This window comes from Thermoascus crustaceus (genome assembly GCF_041956765.1).
Source record: "Thermoascus crustaceus strain CBS 181.67 unplaced genomic scaffold VTN00scaffold_7, whole genome shotgun sequence".
Classification (NCBI taxonomy): domain Eukaryota; kingdom Fungi; phylum Ascomycota; class Eurotiomycetes; order Eurotiales; family Thermoascaceae; genus Thermoascus; species Thermoascus crustaceus.
In genome coordinates, this window is record NW_027192533.1 from 109,246 (window position 1) to 132,696 (window position 23,451).

At 49.8% G+C, this 23,451-nt stretch overlaps 7 protein-coding genes across 7 annotated transcripts; 3 read left to right on the forward strand and 4 right to left on the reverse strand.

Annotated features, from left to right (window-relative positions):
* Positions 1-565: 565 nt before the first annotated feature.
* VTN00DRAFT_9088 (uncharacterized protein) lies at positions 566-1,984 on the forward strand (the record flags this gene model as incomplete). Its single annotated transcript, XM_069436009.1, has 3 exons — positions 566-805; positions 925-1,159; positions 1,245-1,984. The coding sequence occupies 3 exons, from the start codon at positions 566-568 to the stop codon at positions 1,982-1,984; spliced, it is 1,215 nt and encodes a 404-aa protein (XP_069284673.1).
* A 382-nt stretch (positions 1,985-2,366) lies between these two features.
* Positions 2,367-5,232, reverse strand: VTN00DRAFT_9089 (uncharacterized protein; the record flags this gene model as incomplete). The annotated part of the gene is made up of 4 exons (XM_069436010.1): positions 2,367-3,229; positions 3,289-4,039; positions 4,093-4,920; positions 4,987-5,232. 4 exons carry the CDS (start codon positions 5,230-5,232, stop codon positions 2,367-2,369), a joined length of 2,688 nt encoding a protein of 895 aa, XP_069284674.1.
* Positions 5,233-6,073: 841 nt separating this feature from the next.
* Positions 6,074-8,811, reverse strand: VTN00DRAFT_9090 (uncharacterized protein; the record flags this gene model as incomplete). The annotated part of the gene is made up of 2 exons (XM_069436012.1): positions 6,074-8,245; positions 8,320-8,811. 2 exons carry the CDS (start codon positions 8,809-8,811, stop codon positions 6,074-6,076), a joined length of 2,664 nt encoding a protein of 887 aa, XP_069284675.1.
* A 627-nt stretch (positions 8,812-9,438) lies between these two features.
* Positions 9,439-10,410, reverse strand: VTN00DRAFT_9091 (uncharacterized protein; the record flags this gene model as incomplete). Its single annotated transcript, XM_069436013.1, has 2 exons — positions 9,439-10,059; positions 10,111-10,410. 2 exons carry the CDS (start codon positions 10,408-10,410, stop codon positions 9,439-9,441), a joined length of 921 nt encoding a protein of 306 aa, XP_069284676.1.
* A 4,173-nt stretch (positions 10,411-14,583) lies between these two features.
* On the forward strand, positions 14,584-15,194 carry VTN00DRAFT_9092 (uncharacterized protein; the record flags this gene model as incomplete). Its single annotated transcript, XM_069436014.1, has 3 exons — positions 14,584-14,673; positions 14,733-14,898; positions 15,001-15,194. 3 exons carry the CDS (start codon positions 14,584-14,586, stop codon positions 15,192-15,194), a joined length of 450 nt encoding a protein of 149 aa, XP_069284677.1.
* Positions 15,195-16,687: 1,493 nt separating this feature from the next.
* Positions 16,688-19,306, reverse strand: VTN00DRAFT_9093 (uncharacterized protein; the record flags this gene model as incomplete). Its single annotated transcript, XM_069436015.1, has 6 exons — positions 16,688-17,210; positions 17,272-17,884; positions 18,030-18,200; positions 18,263-18,843; positions 18,926-19,000; positions 19,104-19,306. 6 exons carry the CDS (start codon positions 19,304-19,306, stop codon positions 16,688-16,690), a joined length of 2,166 nt encoding a protein of 721 aa, XP_069284678.1.
* Positions 19,307-22,308: 3,002 nt separating this feature from the next.
* On the forward strand, positions 22,309-22,782 carry VTN00DRAFT_9094 (uncharacterized protein; the record flags this gene model as incomplete). The annotated part of the gene is made up of 3 exons (XM_069436016.1): positions 22,309-22,379; positions 22,454-22,615; positions 22,707-22,782. 3 exons carry the CDS (start codon positions 22,309-22,311, stop codon positions 22,780-22,782), a joined length of 309 nt encoding a protein of 102 aa, XP_069284679.1.
* Between the last annotated feature and the right edge of the window lie 669 nt (positions 22,783-23,451).

The following is a 23,451-nucleotide window of genomic DNA, read 5'->3' on the forward strand; positions in this document are numbered from 1 at the left end:
TGATTGAATAGCAGATACTTGCACTTTTCTAATAACTGAGTCTCGTTAGGAAAATCAGCTTGAGACTTGGTTTTTGTCTCTTCTTTCCACCTTGAACGGAGTGCATCTGAACATGGACCTTTAGACCAATTGCCTCGTTAAGGAGGTACTGTATTCTAAATTAGGCATTGGTTTCAGGAGATATATAACATCTTTGTGGGGCATTCGAATTTCCGAAAAAAAGACAAAAGGTGTCAATGGAGGCCACAGTGCAGAATGTCACCTTCCAACACTATGAAAAAGGTGACAATGCACTATTCTACCGTCATAATAAGTCGAAGTTGAAAGTTTCAAAGATGACGGAGGCTGACCCAACAGGGACAGTTTCCTATTCGGTCCGCGGAACTACATTGATCCGCCAGACCCATACGCATGGGTCTCCGGAGGCAAGCAAGTGCCCCATGATAGTACAATAATAGTACCATGCCCAGCGAGCCCCCCCTTATATACCACTCTTTTTAAACTGGTTCCCCGTCTTTCTTCTCCCCTTAGTATTGGTTGTTGCCCTTCCCGCGAAGCTGCAGTTATGTCAAACAAGAGGATCGAGCAGTGGGAAGTTGAGCGGTACTGGGAGATCTTCTCGGGGCTCTCCAACGGCCAGCCGCGTCTGAACAACGCGCAGGCTGCGTCGGTCCTCAGGAACAGCCGGCTTCGCGATGAGCAACTCGAGAAGGTGTGGGACCTTGCCGACGTCGACGGGGATGGAGAGCTCGACTTTGAGGAGTTCTGTGTCGCTATGCGACTAGTCTTCGATCTGGTCAATGGGGTATGTCCGTAATACATCCTACCTAATGAAATGGATGCCGGTCGGAAATGAAATGAAACGAAACGGCGACTCCTGAACAGTGTCATAGTAATGGCCGCTGACGAACCGCATTCGATCAGGAATACCGAGAGGTACCACCTGTATTGCCAGACTGGCTCATCCCTGAATCCAAAGCGCATCTGGTGCAAGCAACCCGCGCATTGAGCGGCCGTCAGGAGCAGTTCGAGCGGATAGAGGATGAGGATGAGTCGCTGGGATTGAAAGATGGGTTCGACTGGTACATGCCTCCGTCGGACAAGGCGAAGTATGAAGAGATATACGACGCCAACCGGAACCACCGCGGCGAGATAACATGTAGGCCCCCCGCCCCCCCTATTTCCCTTTCCCCTGGATCCAATTGCTGTATCTGGCTCTGTTAACCACTCCGTGATCCGTACAGTCGAGTCCCTACAACCCCTCTACGATTCCCTCTCCGTTCCAGACACCGATATCCGTTCCGCATGGAACCTCGTCAACCCCTCCGCATTACCCTCCATCAACAAGGACGCCGCGCTCGCTTTCCTCCATATCCTTAATAACAGACACGAGGGATACCGTATCCCGCGCAGCGTTCCCGCATCACTCCGCGCATCTTTCGAATCGAACAAGATCGACTACCAGGTCGATAATGCCCGCCCAGCTCAGAGATGGGGAACGGACGGTGATGCAGAGACCAGCACCGGTCGTAAGGCCAAGTTCGGAGACACCTATCTCAGCCGGCTGGGTGTCGGTGGAAAGACCACCTACCGCCCTAAGGGCACAGATTTCAGCGACACGATACAGGACGAGGAGTGGGAGAAGGTCCGTCTGCGGCGCGAGCTCTCAGAGCTCGAGGCCAAGCTGGAAGCTGCCAATAAAGCGGCCGATCAGAAGAGGGACCGTCCCAGGAACGATGGCAGACCGAACTGGGCGCTGATCAAGAAAGAGGCGCTGCAGCTCTTGGAGTATAAAGAGCGTGAGCTGCGGGAGATGAGAGAGGGTACAGGTAGAGCCAAGGAAGGCCAGGATTTGGAGCGGCTCAGGGAGGATGTGAAGACAGTCGGCGATCAGGTCGAGGGGCTGAAGAGTCACCTTGCCAAGCGCAACGATGTTTTGGCGGACTTGCGGAGGCAGATTGAGGACGAGAAAACGCGTAGATAGCGTTGAGCCGGACATATCTTCTATTCATGCTCTTTACTGCCCAGATCTTGTTCCTGTTTTGACTGTTGGCGGGATATTTGTCTCATGGGTTTCCTCATTGTGCTCATTCATGATTTTTTTCTTCGTTACCCATGTGCAGCCATCTTTGGCAAGGAGCTCAAGGCGCTGTGTGGATTTTTCCTTCATGCGATTAAATGTGTACCAGATGATGTGCCATCCTGTTCCTACCGCATCCGAACCCGTAATTGTACACATCTAAAACCCAGAATAAAAGTACAGTACATATACCAGCTGGTGGTGAGCTGCGCCAGATGAAAGTACACGAAATGGAATCCCATAGAATAGACCGTCCAGAGAACCTCCCAAATAAAAGTTGCTATTATTATTTTCCAGCAATTTCGGCCATGAGACCCTCTCCGCCTCTCTTCGTTTCTACGGCCAGAAAGGCTGTCCCGCTCTTGTCCAGACCTTTCTCAGCCCGTGCATATGCCTCCTCGCTGCGATCTGTTAGGATGTCGAGATCCTTCTGCGATAGAAGAGCCTCGGGGTCTGTGCCTACGTCGAAACGCTCGAAATCGTCTTCCCCGAGAGCTTTCTTCAGTTCTTCCACGTCGGCTTGGCTGGCGCTGGGGTCAAGGAGGCTCTTGAATTTCCCTTTCTGAATGACCAGCCTCTCAAGTCGGCGTTTCGAGTCCGCCTTCTCCAGTAGAGTCTGCTCGACGGTGCCTTTTGTGGCGAGGCGATAAACGATCACAGGCTTCGTTTGGCCAATCCGATGTGCTCGGTCCTGCGCTTGGAGATCCTGCTGGGGATTCCAGTCCGAGTCGAAGATAATAACCGTATCCGCGGCGGTCAGATTGATACCTTGCCCCCCAGCCCGTGTGCTTAGAAGGAAGATCTTGTAATCTGGATCGCTGTTGAATGCTTTGATCTGCGCCCGGCGGTCTTCCTGGCTAACTGCACCATCAATGCGACAGCAGTGCCAGGAACGGAGCTGCGTGGCCCAGTCCTGGAGGAGATCGAGTTGTGTCTTAAACTGTGAGAAGATGAGGATCTTGTGGCCTTTTGACATCAGGCAAGGGACGAGGCGGTCAAGAAGAAGCATTTTGCCCGATGCAGTGACAAGCGTTTCGTCGACAGTGGATGAGTCGTCTCCCCATGGCCAGTAGAAGTTGTGTGGAGAATTGCAGGCCAGCCGGGCCTGCATGACGGGGTTTTGGAGTTTCTTGTGTGCTATTTCCTTCTCTAATGAAGATTGTCAGCTGCAAGGTATAACAACAGCGGTAGATCAGAATGATACGTACTGGCAAGTTTGATAGTTTTCGCTCTTTCAATCTCTTCCTGCTCAGTTTCACTGGGTTCTGGTTCCTCTTGCTCTTCCTCTTCGATCCCATTCTCCAGCCTTCGCAGCTTGGCGTTGAACTCTCGGTCGCTGATGTCTTTATAGTTCTGATGACCCCTTCGCCTACGGGTAGTACTCGTGCTGGTACTGGTGGGAGAAGAAGTACGGCTGGATTTCACGCTTTTGCTAGGCGTCGTAGTTCCACTGTCGGAAGCTTTTCTTTTAAGGCCTTCCGTACGCGATAACCTTCCGTTCGCATTCCTCGCTTCAATCCTTTCTACAGCCTTGCCCTCCAGGTACTGACGACCGGTACCGTTAAGGATCTCCCGGTAGAGCTCCTTCTGTTCTGAGGTAAGAGGCGCATACAGAATGTATTCTCGCTTCTTGGGAAGAGCTGTCTCCACATCCGTCTTGACTCGTCGTAGGAGGAAGGGTTTCAAGATAGCATGCATGGTCGAGACAAGGTTACGTTTCCGTCTCTCAATGACCTCCTTTTGGCCGCTGTTGTCCAAAACTGATGAAAAGTCAAACCAGCTCTCGAAACTGTTGAGATCGTTGAAGATTTCCGGAAGCAGGAAGTGCAAAAGTGACCACAGCTCTGAAATGTTGTTCTGCAGCGGAGTTCCTGTAATCAGAAGCCGATTTGCAGAGTTGTAGGTGAGAAGTTCCTTGATAAGCCGGCAATTCATATTCTTCAAACGATGCCCCTCATCCTGGACGCTCCCGTTAGTCGTTTCGATATGAAGTCTGCGGCCGTATAACATACCACAATAATATACCTCCATTGATACTGCGCAAGGAACTTTCTGTCGTTCATGCATATCTCATAAGATGTACACACTACTGGAAAGTCCATTTTCTTTTGATCGTGCATCCGCATATGTTTCTTGCGGATTGCTGCACGCTCATCCTTGGTGCCGTGATACAGGACGGTTTTGATACTGGGAGTCCATCTGGCAAATTCGTCGACCCAATTGCTCACTGTGCTGAGAGGAGCCGCAATGAGGAAGGGACCGGAGATGTTCTTCTCTTTGAAAAATGCGATCAATGAGATGGCCTGCACGGTCTTACCGAGACCCATCTCGTCCGCAAGGATCCCACAAAGACCATTCATCCAGAGAGATTTCAGCCACTCCAAGCCTTCTAGCTGGTACCTTCTCATCTTTCCGCCAGTTACCAATTCTGGCTGCTGCGTAGCAACGAGATCCTGCTCTCCAAGAGCAGTTGGGTTTGCTTCATATTCGTCTGCCGCCTGTTCCAGGGCTTCCTGAACTGTAGGCTTCTCTTCTGGAACTTCCGCTTCCACTTTTTTGAAGTAGTTGGAGATGCTATTCGTGCCGGCAGCCTTTTTGGGTCGACCCCTCTTCCTCTTCTCTGTGCCAGGCCCATCAGCACTGCCTGCGTCTGCAGGTGTCTCTTCTTTTGGTGCATTCTGCTTCCCTCTTGCACGGGTTGCCCGCTTGTCAGACTGATCTTTTGGTGCAGCTTTTTCCTTTTCCGCTGCAGCGTGCTTTTTGGCAGCTTCTCTCCTTGCCTCCTCCTGCTGTTTCCTTTGCTGTTCCTTCATCTTGTCCGCCATAATCGCCACGAACACCTGCAATTGGAACAATATCAGCCACAAAACTCGGGGAAAAAAGTGCCAAGAGGCTAGGTAACATACCGAACTTGTCTTCAATAAGTTCGTCAGCGCTTTAGCTTTGATGTCCATTCCTTCTGTATCGTCATCCTCGACCTTCATGTTCTCTACTTCTCTCTCCTGGTTCTGATCACCATGTTCCTCCAGTTTTGGCTTCATATCAGGATCTGGAGATGCAGCGACGGCCGGCGTGGACGGCTGCGTAGAGTCCTGGCGTGAAGTCGCTCCCTGCGACTCAGCGGAGGTGACGGGGGTTGCTGGATCCGACATCCTGGAGATTCTCGAAGATAAACAGCGCTATATCCCAAGTTCCAGTTGCTATCTCATCGCATGCTTCGGGCTCTCTCGATCAAAAAGGAGAGGACGAGAGTATTGATCCCTGAGGCAGCCCAGGGATCTCTGCTCTGCAAGCGCAGTGTAGGACAAAAAAGGGAACGTCCGAAGTTCTCTGGAAGGAGCGACCTGTGCCAACACGCCCAACAGGGACAATCTTGCTCTTTGTGAGTCGCGCGGCAGGCGTGCTCCAGCCTTTGCTCTTCCGCCTGTTCTCCTGCTACGCGTGACTTCACTTTGAGTCGTTCTAGACGCGGATTTTCGCGTTGACGCACGGACCATATTTAAAGTGTTTGCTTACCAAGGGATAGACAAACACCACGAAATGGAAACACTACTACTTGAACATTATTGTACTTCTCGTTGCCGCTATTCGGCCCTGTTAACCTGGACAGTGAAATACAGAACACCTGGACAGTGAAATACAGAACACCTGGACAGTGAAATAGAAGAACATCGATATCAGCTTCAGCAGCTCATTGCCAGGGCGCCACGAATCGCTTCGCAAGCCAGTCCATTCCATACTGGACGATGTTGAACTTGCTGTACGCACGTACTCATTTTTGCATGCAAACCACAGATCATCACTTGCACAGAAATATGGTCCAAAAGTATAGGACAGACAAGCAAAATGGAAAAGATTTAGCAATACACTCCGAGAACACAATGAACAAATGTCTCTTGCAGAATATGGTGACACGCAGGACGATCCGCACTCAGTTTGCCAAGTTAGTAGTCTCTCATGGGAAACCCGTCATTCATGACAGTAGTGATACGTTCAGCTTCTCTTGCGAAGGACCCTCTGGTTTGGAGGCCCATTCAACCTCTCGCTTCGCCTTGTTGGTTCGGTCAAAGGTGTCTTCTTTGTGGACGCTTTTTGCCTTGTCGACGTTCCTGGCGTTGAGCTCCGAGAACTCTTTTTAGCCTTGGATGAGTGAGTCTTACAACTACTCGAGGCCGACACTGTGGGATCAGATCCGGGCTGAGGTGTCTCTGTCTGCGGAGTACTGACATTCTGCTCAGGCACAGTGACTTGGTTATCAGGATCAGATCGTCGTTGCTCCTTTGGTTGCCGAATAATTATCCTAATTGGAGCTGGAGTCGTGTCGAAGTCAATATTAGATGCAGGCTCTCTGACATCGGCGGTTTTTCGCCTCTCGTTCTCTTCCTGGCTTTCGGTTGATGTTGGCGAGATATCAGCTTTGCCAGAATCGATCGCCTTGATATGCAGTGGCACGCTAGCGAGACACTTTTTGATTTCAGGCGTTTCATCACGACCGTACTTCTGCTCGTTTCCTTGCTTGTCTTCTGTAATGGACTTGAAGGCTTTATGTTCTTTTTCATCAACTGACTCAGTCTTACGTTGATCCTCCTCCGCTGGCTTGAGCTCAGATGTCGCGATGCGGGGAGGAGAAGCATCTTCTCCCTGTTCACTTTTCAATTCTTGAAATAGGTTCTGGCCGAGAGGCGGGGTAATGGGTGAATACGCTGGCCCGTGTTCCGGATCCCCAGCCAAGTCTGGAACACAATGCATTGCGGTCTGTTCCAGGATGGAAGGCATAGGCGACACATTTGGTCCCTTCAATGGTTCATTCTTATTAGAGGCGTTCGATGTGAAAGCTTCTGCCTTGTCGACTAAGTCCGGAACAGGTCCATGAAACCCCTTTCGGTTTGAAGGGGGTTCTTGATACGGTGTCCGTTGGGGAGACGTCCGAATTGGCAGCATTCTGGTAAGTGAATTACTCTCCATATTTCTCAAATCTGACATGGAGGCTTCCACACCATATACCTGAGGAGTTCCTGCCACTACCCCTGCTATTTGTGCTTCCGCTCTGGCTTCCTCCAGTCTCTCTCGAAGTTTCATCGAAGATGTTCTGGGATCCGGGTTTTGTTGAAGAGAGTCATACGACCAGGGACCGCCTAGAATCCTTCGTACAGGTTTTTGGAACAGTCCAGCAACAGGTCTCTTCTGTGGAATGACCGGGAATGGACTCACAGTGCGCGAACTACCATCGAACTGCCCTGTTTCCGGCTGTGTTTTATGTTGAGTCTCTGGCTGCGAGACACTCAAATCCGATTTCCGGGAGTACTCTGGAAAATCTCCTGAATCGCGAATTCTCGCTGCTCGTTCGGAGCCGATTTTCAGACGGACTATTCCATTCCGACGAGGTGTCTGCTGCGAAGCTTCCTTTACTGACTGATGGCCAGTCGTAGACTGCCGATGCGTGGGTGTGGAGAGATCACCTATGCGGATTCGCAGATCAGCAGGGTCCACTGTCCCAGCCGTGCCGACTTCATTGATGAACCAGATTCTGGTCTGCAGTGGATCATCGGTTGCCTGGCAATCAGTGGAGACATCAACCTGCTCAACGCTTGGCGTATGCTCTCCGGAGCCATTTTCCATCAGTGGCTCGTCAGGTCCCTGAGAATCTGGCTCGGAATCGTCCTCAGAATCATCCTTCCATTCAAATGTCTCCGTATCTAGATCACCTTGAGATTTCCGCAACACAACCATTTCGTTATTCCAGTCTCCAGCATAGCGTGGATCTAGTCCACGCTTGTGCAAGAACCGTCTGGCCCCCAACACCTCGCCAGCTTGACACAAGAGGTAGTCTGATGCGATGCTTTCCCTCAGTTTTCGGCTATACTGTCGAGATGTCTTCCGGAACACAAGCTGATGTGGAACCCTGTTGAGTTTCAGCTCGCTGTTATCAATCCGCATGAGAGCTCTAAGCTGCTTCTCACGCATCTCTTTCAGCTGGGTGTTCTCGAGTTCGATCTGCTTGTTACGGCTTTTGATGTGCTCCTGAACTTTTCTGCAGTTCTCAACCGTCAAGCCAAGCTTCGACATGATCCTGCCCCAACTGTGGGTTTGAAGAAGGTTTTCAATAATCTCAACTTGAAGTCTTGGGGAGAGGTCACCCCATTCAGGGTCCGGGGCTGGTGGGACCTAATGAAAGCAGACGTTAGCCAGGCAATCAGCGTGTTTGCCTCCGGAAAAGAGTGACACTAGAGTTGACATACCTCTGCGTTGCCGCTATCATGACACTGGTCATTTTCATCGTTTTCATCGCTCCCCCACATCATTCCATCATCTGATGCGCACTCTGTTATGATAGCCATATTCCTCGCATATATTGGATTGCGAGGGCCGTTGCTTGCAAGATAGTTCTCTATCTCATCTATTGGGATGTCATCTAGCTCATCCACTGTTTCCGCGTTCACACGTCCAGGTCGAGCACCATTGCCACTAGGCACAGTCGCATCACGCATGTGTATGTCCCCATTCTGGTCCTCTGTCTGTTGATCCTCACTCCGCTTTTGTGTCTGTGGACTGCCCGTAGGACGTGGCTCGTCTAATGTTGGAAACGCGGCAGGTGGGTGGTTCGGGTTGAAATCAATGTAATTTGCAGCTTTGGTATTTCTACCATTGCGCAGCGATCGCTGTGGTGTTGGCTGGTAGAACAACTCTGAAGCGTATCGCTCAGGTGGTCGGATGCTTTCTCTGAGCCTCATGGTTGGCTTTCATGTGTGTTTTGAACTGAGGTTGCGAGGCGGTTGGACGGTGATGTTGTTCAGTTGTGGTCCTGGACGCGTCGTTTTAACCGCGGCAGCACAACAAGGGGAAAGTGATGCTATTGGGTAGAGAGTGGAGAAGGGGAGTCGAAGAAGTGAATGAAAGAAAAGATCACGTTTGGTTGCCCCAGTAAAGGTAAAGGAGAGGATGACGCTTGAGAATGATGACGGATATCTCCAGGCTAGATCCGCAGAAAGTGAGTGGTGTCCGATCTGGAGATGACCGCGACCTTTTACAGAAGAACGTGACCTAAAGGAAAGGGAATAGGAGGTTAAGGGTACTAAGGGGATGGATATATCAAACATCGTTTTTATTTCCTTTCATCAGAATCAGATGGATAACACCAACAGAGGGAGGCGTCCCTCACTTTCACCTGTGACGCGGAGGCCCCCGCGAAATGAAGTGACTAAAAGACATCAGGAACTCCCCCCTAAAGCCTTGAGACTCCATACGTTTGCCTATCAAGAGGGTATCTCCAGCAACTCCTCGTCCAGCTTCCTTCCCCAAATGCCCCTCGTATCTGCAACTTTCCCACCCAAGCCACCCCAAGCATACACAGTCGAGAATCACCGGTCTTGGAACGGAGCCGAGGGATTTCTCTCAACGTACCTATCACCATCCATATCCATTTCCGTATCATGCTCCGCTGTTGCAGCAGAATCATTGAGGTCGCTAAAACTCCTCTTCCTTGGAGTCTGTACCTGGGCAGCGTCCCAGTTTGGATGTAAGGTGTCGCGTTTCGCTTTCGTCACGTCGCGTTTTGCGGCAAGGATGGATTCAAAAGATGCAAGCAGATGCCTCATGGGTTCTTCGATGCAGACGCAGAAACGTCTGTGCTGAACAATGTAGAGGGCATCGACCATGTTCAAGTTGAGCATGACCATCAGGTATGCGATCACCACACTGGCTGAGCGCTCGTTACCGGACTCGCAAAACACAAGGATCTTCCTCTGAGCCGGACTAGTAGATTTCAGAGCGGGTGATGATGGCGATGAGAGGTGATCGTTGATGCGACGGATAGCGCGCGGAAATTCAGCAATCAGCTCCTGGTTATCCGAAATGTCGATGGCATCCGCTTCGATGCCCAGCTGCGCGGCGACCTTCTCCCCAGAGACCAGTCTCGCCTGCGCAGACCTCCTGCTCCGGATCGCCAACAGCAGCGTGATGCCTTCCCGAACCAGGAAATCCTGATTTTTTAGACACGATAACGGACCCAAATAGAGAAAGGGTAAAATCACCTGCGCCTCCCGGCGCATCTCGTAGGTCCACTCGGTGAGCTGGGCCTTGTGATTGAAGCGGTCCGCACTCACAGACTTGAAGAACTCAGGGCTGGCAAACTCGCCATATTCAAAGTCGTGAGAGCTTGGCGCCACGGTGTCAAATCGGCTGGTGTCATCTGCGTAGAGGGGCAGAGATGGTGGTGGTATGACCATGGAAGGCTGTGCGGGCGCAGTGGAGGAGTATTCATGAGTTGGGACGTATCGAGATAGCTCGTCTTGGGTCATCGAAATCTCTCCGGGGCGGTTGAATGGATCCATCTTTATGGTCAGGCAGTCCTCGATTGGTCTAGAGTGATTGGTAGAGTGGCTCAAGTTCTTAGGTGTGCAGAAACGATCAGAGAGAGGGATGAAGAACACAGCAATGCCGGCAGGTAATTAAGGAGAACGACAAAGAGAATTTTGTCGAGCACTTCCAACCACACGGCTGCCCTACAGGTCGGAAGATGAACTCTTAACTGCAGATTCACAAAGCACAAAAGAGCTTTCAAAAGACCACCCGTTAAAGAATATTGGTAATGAAATATAAAAGAGGAGCTCCTTCGGAGAAAGCCAGCAATATGCTATGGCTTCTCAGACGACCTGGTATCAGCTGAGCAGGTTTACGGCAACCAACGACGGTGAATGCCCCATGTCGTTTAGTCAAGGAGATGAAAGAAACTTGGGAATTAAGTCGGTGACTTAAAAGTCCAGGTAATTCTAACGCTGCAAGAGTGAAAGTTGCAAGTTGTGTTGAATAAAAGAGAACCGTCTGGCCCTGTCTTGGGCAACGGGGGGCATAAGGTGAGGATGTATTCCGGGAAAGGCCACCAGTAGTAACGTCGGCTTTCTTTCGAGGTAGAAATAAGCTAGGGCAATTGTCTGCCTTAGCGCTTCAGGCACCAATCCTGCGAACCACGCGGAGATGCCCTAATCGCGCCCACGGGCCTGGTCCATCTGATTACGTGACCTTAGATTAATTTCTGGGGATCCTCCGCGCTCGGTTCCCTGGCAATGATGTAAGTATTATTAAGTCTGATCCAAAAAGGAACAAATCCAATATCTATAGATTAGCAATACAAAGCATGTAGTTTTCACAGTACATTTTCTGGTATTGGCTGTCGCAATAAACAACGGTGCTTAGACTTTTTCAACGAGGCATATGACAACAGCAATATATTCAATTTATGAGATAACAAATACAGGCGCAGTTAGGGGTAGCGCCGACTGATGAATATTGAATAATAACGACGGTCGTATACTTATCGGTCATGTGATCTGACCGTCAGCAGTCTGCACGAAACTGCGATTGGTTGATATTCTGCCATTTACTCCCGCCCTCTCTTAGCGCTGAATGAGCCTGTCAGCAACATCCTTTACTCGTACTTCAGCTACCTACATATCTCATACCTTTCACACTGATACGAGTCCTTATCTACAATAGCTAACATTTGATTGCTCTGCAGAAAAAACGTCAGACGGACTAGATATCTTCTAGAAGAAGAAAATGCATTTTGTAGCAGATTGGATGCTGCTATTTTTGACAAGCCGCGAGAGGTATCCTTAAGCCTGAAACTCTGTCTCACTAACAAGCCGTGGCACAAAGTCCACTGGAATCACTGCTGCCTGTTTCTTCTTATCAAACTTACAGTAGCGACCTTTGTTGCTGGGGAGAAAAATGCGCCATCTAATTATGGAGTACACGTTCGGTTAAGTGCCCCGAGCTCGAGGCAATCTCATCGATAATGAGATCCACTACAGTATGCGTGTGTCCACTCGGTTCGGACTCTGGTCAAGCGGCGGCTCCACTGGGCAAGATGCGGGGTAGTTTTTCCAAGGTTTCTGTTCGAAACACTTCATATATGCAGGCAGCACTACCGGAGAACAGGCAGATACCGCGCCCAACCTTGGGAATGACCTGGCTCGGGGGAGAAATACGGCAACAAGGAGACTTCGGTGGAGCCTTGGAAACCCATTTTTGGTATGGGCTCTGTCGACCTATATGTCTCAACACTGGTACTAATAGGGCTGTGCAGCAATACATCGCCTACTGCGGTATTTTATACCAAGTGCTGAAGCTGATGGCATCCCTTTCTGGATTTCTATTTCCATCTTGAGAAGATTACTTATCCAATCAGACTCCTCAGTTTTGCATTGGTTGCGAGTACTTTCAGATGTGCTCGTTACCTCGGTACAGAAGTACTTCTTACGCCATGCATTAAAGTGAGCAGGATATGGTCCCAGGGTTGGATTCTGGAAAGAATCCACAAATCCACGCTATCATTACGATGTCACTAGGCAGCAATATTCCTGCCACCTATATCACAAATATTAGCGCCGCTACCCGTACTAATATGAGTCAAGGGATACGATATTACGATGCTGCAGAGCCCAACTGACACTGAGGACAGATACAGCGTCAAAGAACAGTGGACTAGAGCTCTAGAGGGCTTCATGTGAACATCTATGAGTACCATGGAATCATGTGATCTCGCGTCATCCGTGACGCGCTAGAGGTCATCCTTGTCATTGTGACTCTTTGCGGCGTGTTTGCCTAAAGGCAGACCAAGTCATTGTTGAGATCAGGCAGAATCGGTCCGGCTTCTCCTAATGGGAAGCGAGAGGAGATCCCTGGGGCTGCCTTGTGCCACGCCATCGTCGGGGACTGTCGGATCCATTCCGAGTACGGCCCGGATGGGAATATCATACATGGGGCTATTCAAAGTTTACTTAGACGTGATTGCTGGCTCAAGATATCTCATTAGCGTCAAATAATGCCGCAGGTAGATCTTTAGAGTGGCAGACTGGTGGGGTCTGTATTAGTTTGTACACCAGTGTTATCTTGACACATAAGACGCTCCTTTTCCAGGTAGGATACACGCGGCTGCTATCCACTTGTCGATTCGGAGCTGCAATCGCACGTCAAGCAATTTTACATGCAGTAGCACTGGACATCCCGTGGCTACTGCAGATCTTTTTGTAATTCTTTCGGGTTGCTGGCTTCACCCGAGGAACTAGAAAGTAAATAATGCCAAATACTTCCTGCCTACTGCATTGGCACTGCTTACTGCATGTACATACCTAGGTAGTATGGTCTAGATCTGCCTGGTCAGGGATTATGTGAGGAATTGTATTTACAGTGCGAGATAATTCTGTGCTAATTATTCCCTACTTCGCTCTGTACGGTAAGCAGCACATGTGTAGAATCCGTAACAGGCAACCCTACGACAGCGATCTTCCCAGTATGGATGACTCTTAAAAGCGGCTTGTCAGCTTGTTCTGGAAGAGTGAACGTTTGACGGATGAGATGCCTAAACCAGGCTCTAATCGTAACCGTGTAGAATTATTACTAAACATGATGCTAGTCGAAGTTGGGAGTCAATAGGTTGCGCAGTTGAATGGACGAATATTAACCGGCACCGAAAAATATGACGCGACTCTCCTTGATCTGATACTCCTTTCGAACGTGCAGATAAAAACAATTTTAGTAGCCTCAAGGGTACTACTTCGCATGTGTTCTCCGTACCATGGCGTCAACTTTTCGCCGAGGCAACCACATTTGGCATAAGAAGCGCTCCTGTTCAAAGAACTTCTCAAGAGCCCGGTTACCTTCAATCAGCTCTAACTACCTGTTGGGGGAAGAAACATTGCCCTTCTACAAGCATGAGCAGTACTATACCGTCCGCATTGGCGAGGTATTCAACTCCAGATACCGAGTTATTGGAAAACCGGGGTATGGAGCCTATTCGACAACGTGGCTCTGTCGCGAATTGAGGTACAGTACTGTGACCAGATCCCTGTGAGCTACCTAACTCGACTCCTGATATCAACACCTTTGCAGCGAACACAGATACGCAGCTTTGAAAGTGTCGACTTGCCTATCACCATTGCAACTGAGAAGCTGTAACGAATTACAGGTTTATGAGCGTCTGAGCAAGATAGTACCAAGCTCATCGCATCCGGGCCAGTCCCTCATTCGTGAGATCTACGATACATTTGAAATGCAAGGGCCATGTGGTCCTCAGCAATGTCTGGTCAGGCGCCGATACATCTAAGTGCGCTTGACATGTTGAGGTCAAATCCTGAACCGTTCAATGCGCCTCTTCTGAAAAGGACATTAAAGTGTCTATTAATGGCTCTGGATTTTCTTCATACAGAAGCTAATGTCGTCCACACTGGTATAGATACTCTATGTGAACGAATATTATTTATTAGTAACTGCAATTCCAGACCTGAAAGCCGACAACCTGATGCTTGTCATCGCGGATAAGTCCATGCTAGAGGACTTTGAGAAGCAGAGTTGGAGAATCCAAGTCCACGAAAGATTATCGATGAAACGCGAACAATCTACACATCCCGCCGTTTTGGCAAGCCACGAAATGGGGCATATGGCCATCCAGTCCTGTGTGACTTTGGAGAAGCCAGGATCGGGAGGTACAGGAGAACACTGGTCCAATGATCCAACCGCATATCTACAGAGCTCCTGAGGTCACTTCTGAGACCGCCCTGGGCTCTCCTGCTGATATATGGAATGTCGCTTGTCTGGTGATAACCCTTGTTCCTGGTCCTATACATACTGGGGCTGTACTGACCGAACTACGCAGATATGGGATCTATTCGAAGGCAAACATCTGTTCCATGACCTTATGGACGAGGAGAGACACTACGATCCGTTCAGACACATGGCGCAAATAATAGGATTTCTGGTCCCTCCACCCAGGAACTTCAGCTCACGGAGTGAGACTACCTCGCAGTGTTTCGATCCTGATGGTAGGTATCTTGTGGCCTAGATAGCGCTGCAGCTTCTTCCTCCTCTCACCCTTCCCTCCTCCTTGCGCTTATCTAAGGCTGAGCTTACGAGATCTTGATCAGGTAAATGGAAGACAGAACAGCACGCCAAGATCCCAGAAACATCACTAGAACAGGCAGAAACCCGTCTTCAAGGGCGCGACAAGGAACTCTTCCTCCAATTCATCCGGTCGATGCTGACATGGATACCGGAAGAGCGGAAGACCGCGAGGGAACTCCTCGACAACGATCCTTGGCTCAATGAGCGGCTGGATTAAAACTGGGATCCTTTTTTATGACCTCTTTTGAAAGTATTAGGAACCTGATACCGTGTCAGAGCTGGAGTAGATGGAGTAGGTCCTTGCCCTGAGGCTCACCAGGGGTATCCACTTGCACAGCCCAGCAAGTTTACGTAGATCAGGTACGTACGTGCCTCGTAACCCTAAGAATTGCGTTCATCGTACTACTGCCCCGTTCACCGTCGGATGATATCCTTCCACGTCAGAACGGGAAGAAGAATGAGTCCGAATGAGTCAAGGCTGGGAAGATTAAAAATGAGGCATCACTTTAAATAGGTACCTGATCTTAATATTGTCGGACACATGATAGATAGTAATAGATGACATCGTATGGATGAATCTATAAGCATCCATATCCTTGCACTTCAAACCGAACCGAAACCTAGCAGGTATGGGAAAGGCGCATAGTTGCCTAGAGTTGAGGTATTGTGGTAACGTACCCATGTTATGGATGGGAGGGCTGTGCCTACGTCCATCGTGATATGTTTGTATTGTATTGTACCTTCCCAAGTAGGTAGGTAGTATCGCCACCCGTATACAACAAACCAGCACGCGTATAGTTCGATGAGAGAGATAGCCAGACATCTACCCGGCCAGTTGATTGGCCTCTGATAGTGTGAGATTGAAACACCAGAGCATGGAATACAGCCTTTCCTCTCAATCATTTCTCCAACAGCAGCGCCATTGGGAAGACTATTGTCTCTATACTTAAGAGTACAGGTATTTCAGAAGATAAGTTGATGTGTATGAGAGGCAGAGAAAGAGCAGCTAGATAGATAGATATACCAGATATCCATTTCTTGGGAGGAAAGTAAGGGTAAAGAAAATATGTCCATGTCGAATTCGGATAAGAATTGAATCAGAATCAGATAAGAGATGCCCTTGTCGAAGAGTCGGAATCGGGGTTTGATGGGGCATCAATCTAGGCAATCAATCCTGTGTGTTTTCCTTCTTCGTATTGCCTTGCTTGCGGATCAAGAGAAGAGGGCGGACAGAAGATGTCTTTTTTTTTTATCTGACGGAGCTGAACAAAGTGGACTGCTGAAGCTGCAAGAAAGCGAACGCGAGTGAGATCTTGTCGAGAGTGGGTCTTGTAAAGAAAGAAGACAATCCTGCATTTGGATGAAAAGAGGAGGGAGAGGGAGATAACAGGAAATTAAGACACGCCAGGGTATATTTCAGAAAGACGCCAAAAGAACACCCCCATTAAACCGTACCATCGACTGAATCATCTAACGCCATACTCTTCAAAAGCCAAAATTTCCATTCCAGACAACATACGCAGTTTGGTTACCTGATTCCGTTTCAGCGTCGACACTTGTACCGAATTCCGGCCTTCCCAACATGCAACTTTGGATATCCGTGCGATACATGGAGAAAACGCCAAGAGTATGCACAAAGAATAAAGGGGTAAGAAGAATGATAGATCTGTTCAATGTTAAGCGTGGCTTTGTCCGACAAGACCAACAATTTCAGCCTTGAGTGGTTGCCGCCTGAGGCATGGCCTGCTGCAGTCCGGCCACAATCCTCTCCAGCTCTTCTAGCCGGCGGTCCTTCTCCTGGACCTCCCGGCGCAGTCTCTTCAGCTCACTCCGCAGGTCGATGCCATTTCCTTCTTCATCTTGGATGGCAGCAGAGACAGCGTCAGCGGAATCACGCTTTCGCTTCACGGCTGGGGTCTGTGACAAGGATGCGGCCCGCATACTGTCGACGTCTGGAGTCTGTACGGTAGGCAGCTCCGGCGACGTACCATTTTCTGTGTGCATGTGGCGGCGGCGCAGATGTTCTTTCAGGTTCTCTTGTCTCGTAAACCCATTTCCAGTGCTGCGATTACAGTCGGGATAGGGACACATGAGAGGCTTCTTGGAACTCGAGTTCTTCTTGTGCACCTCACGCTGGTGCCTTAGCAGGCCACCAGAGTATGTGAAGCCCTGTATTTTATCACAGCCAGGTTCCATGCACTTGTAAGGTCGGTCGTGTTTGTCCATGTGTTTACTGGAGGCAGGTCAGCCTTCTGCATTATCATAGGGGAAAGAGGAAACGGGATATAACTTACTTCCATTCACAAGGACGACGGAAGGTCGGCGGGTTCGCCTGGCAGTCGGGATGGTCACAATATATATGGCCTGCGGGGTCCTTAGGCGGATCCCGGGCTCTTCTGACAGACAGTCGCGGTCGTGTGCCGTCTACCAAGCCCGGAGAAGGCTGTTCAGTCATTTTGGCAGTTGGAGATATAGATTCCTGGGCGGTAACGAGGACAGATGGAGGCCCACCGGGACCTTCGCTTCTTGGACTTGGGTAATCTGTCCCGTCGCCCATATCGCGATTCAACCCCCACCGCGAGCTGGCCTGGGGTGTGTAGAGGGGAAAGGGAAATATCTGCTGCTGTAAACGATGGCTGACGTGCTGCACTTGAGATGCAGGAGCATTCGCTACCTGGCACACAGGGTGGTACGGCGGGACAGGAGAGCGCTCGGGGAGGAGGGTGTTGCCAATATATCCAGGTTGCAAGGCATCCACGAGGGGAGGGATGATTGCGTACGCAGCGTTGCCACCTGAATGTCGACGAGTCCAAGACAAGTTTGCGGGATGGAACGACGCGGCAGCAGGGGCGGAGGCTGGCGTATTATAGACGCCTGGGGACGATGTCTGGATCCGGAGATCGATCTCTGACTGCCGAGTTAGATTCTGCACGTGCGGGTTGTGCGACCGGGACGGGAGTAGCAACAGACTGGGGACAAGCACGTCGCCCTGCCGGCCACCAAGACAGACCAGAAAGGGTGATGACTGGCGGGGAGGGGAGCGGTGACTCACGCTGCGGAGGATCGAGATGTTGGCTCACTTGGTGCAGGCCTTGAAGGTGGTGAAGGCCCGGCGACGCCACACTGGCTGCGACAGCCTCACCGCCGCCATTCGTCGCCTCGTATCGATACCGGGTGGCGGCCTCGCTGCCTGGGGCAGGCATCCCGCCTAGCGCCATCGCCTCTGCATCGTGTCAGCTTTCCATTCTGTATACAGTCCCGTCCATGATTCCTCTCCCTGCTTACCCTGCTCCCGAAACCCCTCCTGTCTGCGCCAAAATCCCTCGCTGCTCCTCACGAGATCGTCACTCCCATATGGGTCGTAAAACATCCAACACACGCCCCAGAGTACCAGCAGCGACGGCCGAACGTTGTTCCATGGCCACGTCGTGCTGAGCGGCCGCCGTCCGTCGGGCCATTCAGCAAACCAATTGTCGCCCAACTGCCGCTGCTGCTGCCAGAATTCCTGCCAGCGACCTGCGACGGCCTCAACCCGCTGCAGGCCGTGGTTGACCAGCAACCGGAAAAGCTGGTGCTGGAGACAGAGGAGCAGATGTGTCAGGTTAGCAGTGGCCTTTGCATCCCCAGGCAGGCCACATGGCACGCTGGCAGCAACGGACCCGCCCTGGATGGCCTCGAGGCGGCCGATGAGCAGGGTCGACAAGTCGAAGAGATATGCAACCTGGGCAAGACCGAGCTGGGAACTGAGCAGTAGCTCCTCTGCCAGCGTGTTTGAGCTCTGTCTCAAAAATAGATCCTCATGCGACGCGACCTCGACCAGCGGTACTTGATTGCGCTGGCGGTGGCCCTCGAGCTCGTGCAGTAGACTATGTATCCGTCAGGACCCAGTATAGGTACTTGTTGACATGTACACTGGAAAATATGGAGACTTGTCTCCGGCTCACATACATGTCTATCTGGCGTTCATTCTCGACAGCAGACTGAGGCTGGCCATTGCCTCGCCGGCGAACAGTAGTAGTGATTCTACAAGGTGGAACACAGCATCGGTCAGCAGACCCATCCCACGAGTGGAGATCAAGAAAGCAATTTGAAATTCGCAAAGATAACGAAAAATAGAGCAATGTACCTCTCGATATCACTCGTAGCCCGTAATCTCAAGCTCTTCCTGCCGGCCCCGACAAAGGGATTCTTGGTCCTTTTGTGCACGCGTTGCCCCAAGCGATGGCTAAACCGCTGGACCAGGCTTACGATTCTGCAGGCGAGGTACAGCGACGGCCGCAGGACCGAGTCCTTATCGACCGGTCCTGTAGCTATCGATAACGAAACCATCAACTGAATTCAACGATCTCTGAACTCTGGAAATCAGAATTAGACTCTTATGAAGCAGTGTTCTTCTTCCTTCGAGCGATAAACGGGGTTCTCCCCTCCTTTAAAAGCTAGAAAGCCCAATTCCTCCCACCCCGGCAGCTCTTGCAGCAACCTTCACCACCGGCACGACGAGGCGCATCTCTAGGCGTTGCTGTGCATCTACCTAAGGCATCACTATCACGAGCTCCAACAACGACAGGTTAGCATAGCAGACCTCACCGTCCGGCACAAGCCTCATGTGGCTGATAGCTCTCAGCAACACTGTTGGAGAAGCAATCAGAGTTGGGATTTGGCGTTGGGTGGCGAGCGTTCTGTCACTGAGCACACGAGAGCCACTCGTTGCCTATCAACCCCCCTGCTGAGGCGCAGAACCTGCACACTCTGGAAGATCTGTCACACCGGCAATTGGAAGCTTTCCGCTCACCTTCAGGGCTGAGGATCTCTGACATCGGCCGTTGCAGGCCCTTGACATGCCACCATACCATAGCATAAGTGTCGGTGAACAGAACAGGCCGTGTTTCGATTGATGACAATGGAGAAGCTTCTAGCCCTATCATCCTACTTGCTCGACACTCCTGAGGCACAATACTATATCCTCCATCATAGGTATCACCCATACAGGATAGAGGATCGGATATAGAAGCCCCGCCAGTTTGCAGGTCTTTTGGGGGGGGGGGGTTCCATGGTCGCGCACGGTGAAGCTCCATACCCCCCAACTTCCCCGTGCGCTTATCACCGCCCGACGGGTAGATCCGCCGCTCTCTATAGTATAAACCACTAGGTCGCTGGCATGAACACAAGCCCAACCTGTGGCGTCTGCAGCATTGGTGTCCGTGCTTCGTGAAGTCGGAGCGAATGTCACGTAGTACTGCCTTAGGTATGTACACAGGTACCTGGCCTAGGTAGGTACCTGACGTTCCTACACAGCATGACTCAACACTAGATAGATACTTCCAAGCCAAGCCACTCACTCATGATCCACTGGTACAGCCATGTTATGGTGTCACTATCATCATGCACAGCATGTACAGTAAGTAGTCGATACTTCCATGTCATGCCTAGGTACAATATGACAGCTACCAGCTCTAAGGAGGCTATGCAAATCATCATATTTGATTGGTTGAGTTTGTTTCAGTTTCTTTCCATTTATGCATGGAGTACCTATCTACTGTTACGCACTCCTTCGGTCCCGAGTCGCAACGGTGGCTTGGTCGAAGATAGGCAGGCTTGGGATTCGTAGGTCAAACACAAGAATAACAATCTCTGACTGATAGACAACGCGGACTAAGGTGAAGTAGAGCGCCTATTGAGTACATATACTCAATAGTAGGTTAGCCTGTTGACCTGCCAGTATATAACCAAGTAACAATATGTTATTGAGCACAAAGAACTAAGTTATCTACATGGTGAGTGAGCGTCCTTATATAACCTAGTCCCTCCGTATACCATCTATCATACCAACTCATGGTATGCATTCTTCCGTACCTAGAGATCACGTGATCACAGATAATCTTATCTCCTTGCGGGTATCGTCCGTTATGCAGGGCTGTGTTGGACAGCGCCTAGTCCGTTGGTTCATAACATCTACCTACCTCTTATCTACCTAGTCGGTCATAGCGAAGCTCTGAAGAGCAAACCTTAACCTCACAGGATGCATGGCTACCGCTAAAATGTATGTGTACTAGAACGGGCCGTGCCGTGCCGTAGGCCTCTGGTTAACATTTTTCAATTCACCGCCATTCCATTTTGATGGGCCTATGCTGGTCTCGTCTGTCTGCGGTAGGACCCCGAATTGGTCCTGGGAAGAGTGGAAAAGGCCATGTTGGAAGCAGCTATCTGTTGCCTGGACTGGATATCCAACTAAATTAGGCAGTGGATAATGGAGAGTAGGTGATAGGTGCTTTAGAATCCGATGTTTTGTCATAGAATGAGATACAAGTCAATCTATGAGACGAACAGAGAGTATACGAATTAAGGTCTTAGTAGTAGTATGATCACAGTTTATCGCGAAGAAGCAGGCCTGTTCTCCTAAAAAGCGAACTAGAGAAGCGGAAGACATCTAGGACATTATTATTCATTTCAAGCTCGGCAGCATCCGAGCGCCAGGTAAGCACCTACCTTCTTTGAAGAGGTCCGTAAAGAAAAAAAAACCGGATCTTGAAATCTCGCGATTTTAGACATTGTTTTACTGTTAGGTGATGACTCAAGTTCACACTTTAGAATTGTCTATCCAGTAAGGTTAAGCTGTGTGCCGCAGGGATATATTTCCGCTCAAGACCACCTCAAGGGCACTACACCATCATTATTTTCATACATTTTTCTTTCTACAAAAAGAAAATCTACAACATGGAATTAAAGCTCTTCGAATATTTATCGTTTCTCGTGCGGCCATGTCCCAAAGAGGGCATATCACGATCAAGAGAAGGGGATCTCTGATCATCTAAATCAAAAGATGTGGATGCTGCGGACTCGTACAAGGCGAGCAAAAAGACTATTCGCCCTACCTTGCCAAGTCGCATACCTACTAATCGTTTTCTATGGCAAGGAAACAAGCATCCTGAGGCAAGACGGAAGGTCGCCTTCCTTGCCCTCGAAATGGCGAACGCAGATAGTTCGCAAAGCATTCAGAATTATTGTGCGGTGCCACCACAATCTAGAACATTTCTCCAGTAATAGTCGAAGAGAAAACTACCGATTAATTTCGAGGACCTTTTTGCATCGGGACTCGGTCATTTTGCGTTCATCGTTACGTCTTGTCCAGAACCACCGGTTCGCATGACGTAGGAGCTTTTGCCAACGTACCTTGATATTTGGTACAGGCACATAGTAGGCATATATAAAGATGTCATTCGGTTCATCGCGCAAGTGATCCTGAAGTAAATAATTGTACAACTGATTCCGCTCCCACGAACAGTATTGTACATACATACCCTGTAACCACATACATACCCAAATCAGACACCATGCCTCGCGGACAATCACGGTCGCGTTCGCGCTCTCCCGACCCCTTCAACCAAGCGCGTGGGTACAAAGCGTATGTATACCCAGCACATGAGAGATATCTATTGCGAGACAGACAGCTTATTCATCCGCTGATACCCTTATAAGAACTCTTTCAAACCCACACGTTTCGGAACCTGCTAAACGACGCGCCAAGAAGATCCTCGAAGAACAGTACGAGGGCGGCGGTGAAGGCGGCGGTCAAAGCAGCAGTGAAGAGGAAATCCAGACGACGAAGACTTCCAGCAATCGGGCTAGAGGGCTGAAAGCGTGAGTTATATCCATACTTATATTCATCGCGATTTGTTATATTTGCTTTGCGCTGGAGGATGGTTATATATATACTAATGTTATCACAAAGAGCGACTCGAAACCGCAATGTCAGCGAGCGAGGCAAACAGCAGGCCCGGGAACAATTGGAAGAGATGAACCGTTAAGGCATTGTACAAATTGTACAGTACATATAAATGTACAGCACATGTTGTGCATGTACCATAATTTACCCCCTTCAGGCTCATAAATATATAAAATAATAAGGACATATTGGTAGCTCATCAGATCTGCAGAATTTGTAGTAGTAGAATAAAGTTTGGTTGATATCGATTCTTAAAAGCCTAGTAAATTAATTGAACAAACTTTGTCACTGGAAGATTTCTTGTTCGTGACACTAGACTCGAACAGCAAGCACCTGACGGGCTAGGTCGATCCTGATTTCTAGTATTATGGTACTCAGACTTCATTACTTAAAATTAACTCAAGTAAAGATGATATAGTAGTATTTTATACTGTAACATACGTTCACAGCCAATGTACCAAAGGTATTGAATCCCATACTCTGAATGCCTTAGGGCCTGAACCCTATCATGTTTCTGTCAAGGCTTGGCGACTTCAACGTCGGTTCTGCAGAAAACAACCAGCAACACTATTCCCAGAGGACACTCTCACTGTTCTTGAGAATCCTCGAAGCAGCTCTTACATTTCCGTCTGATCATGGAGACTTCGATTTGAGAACAGGTATCGACACCAGCGCTCTTCAATAAGTCCAAAGCCAAAATCAGCCAACCACCAACCAGTGTTAGATGCAGAAGCCACTGCATTCTTCTAAT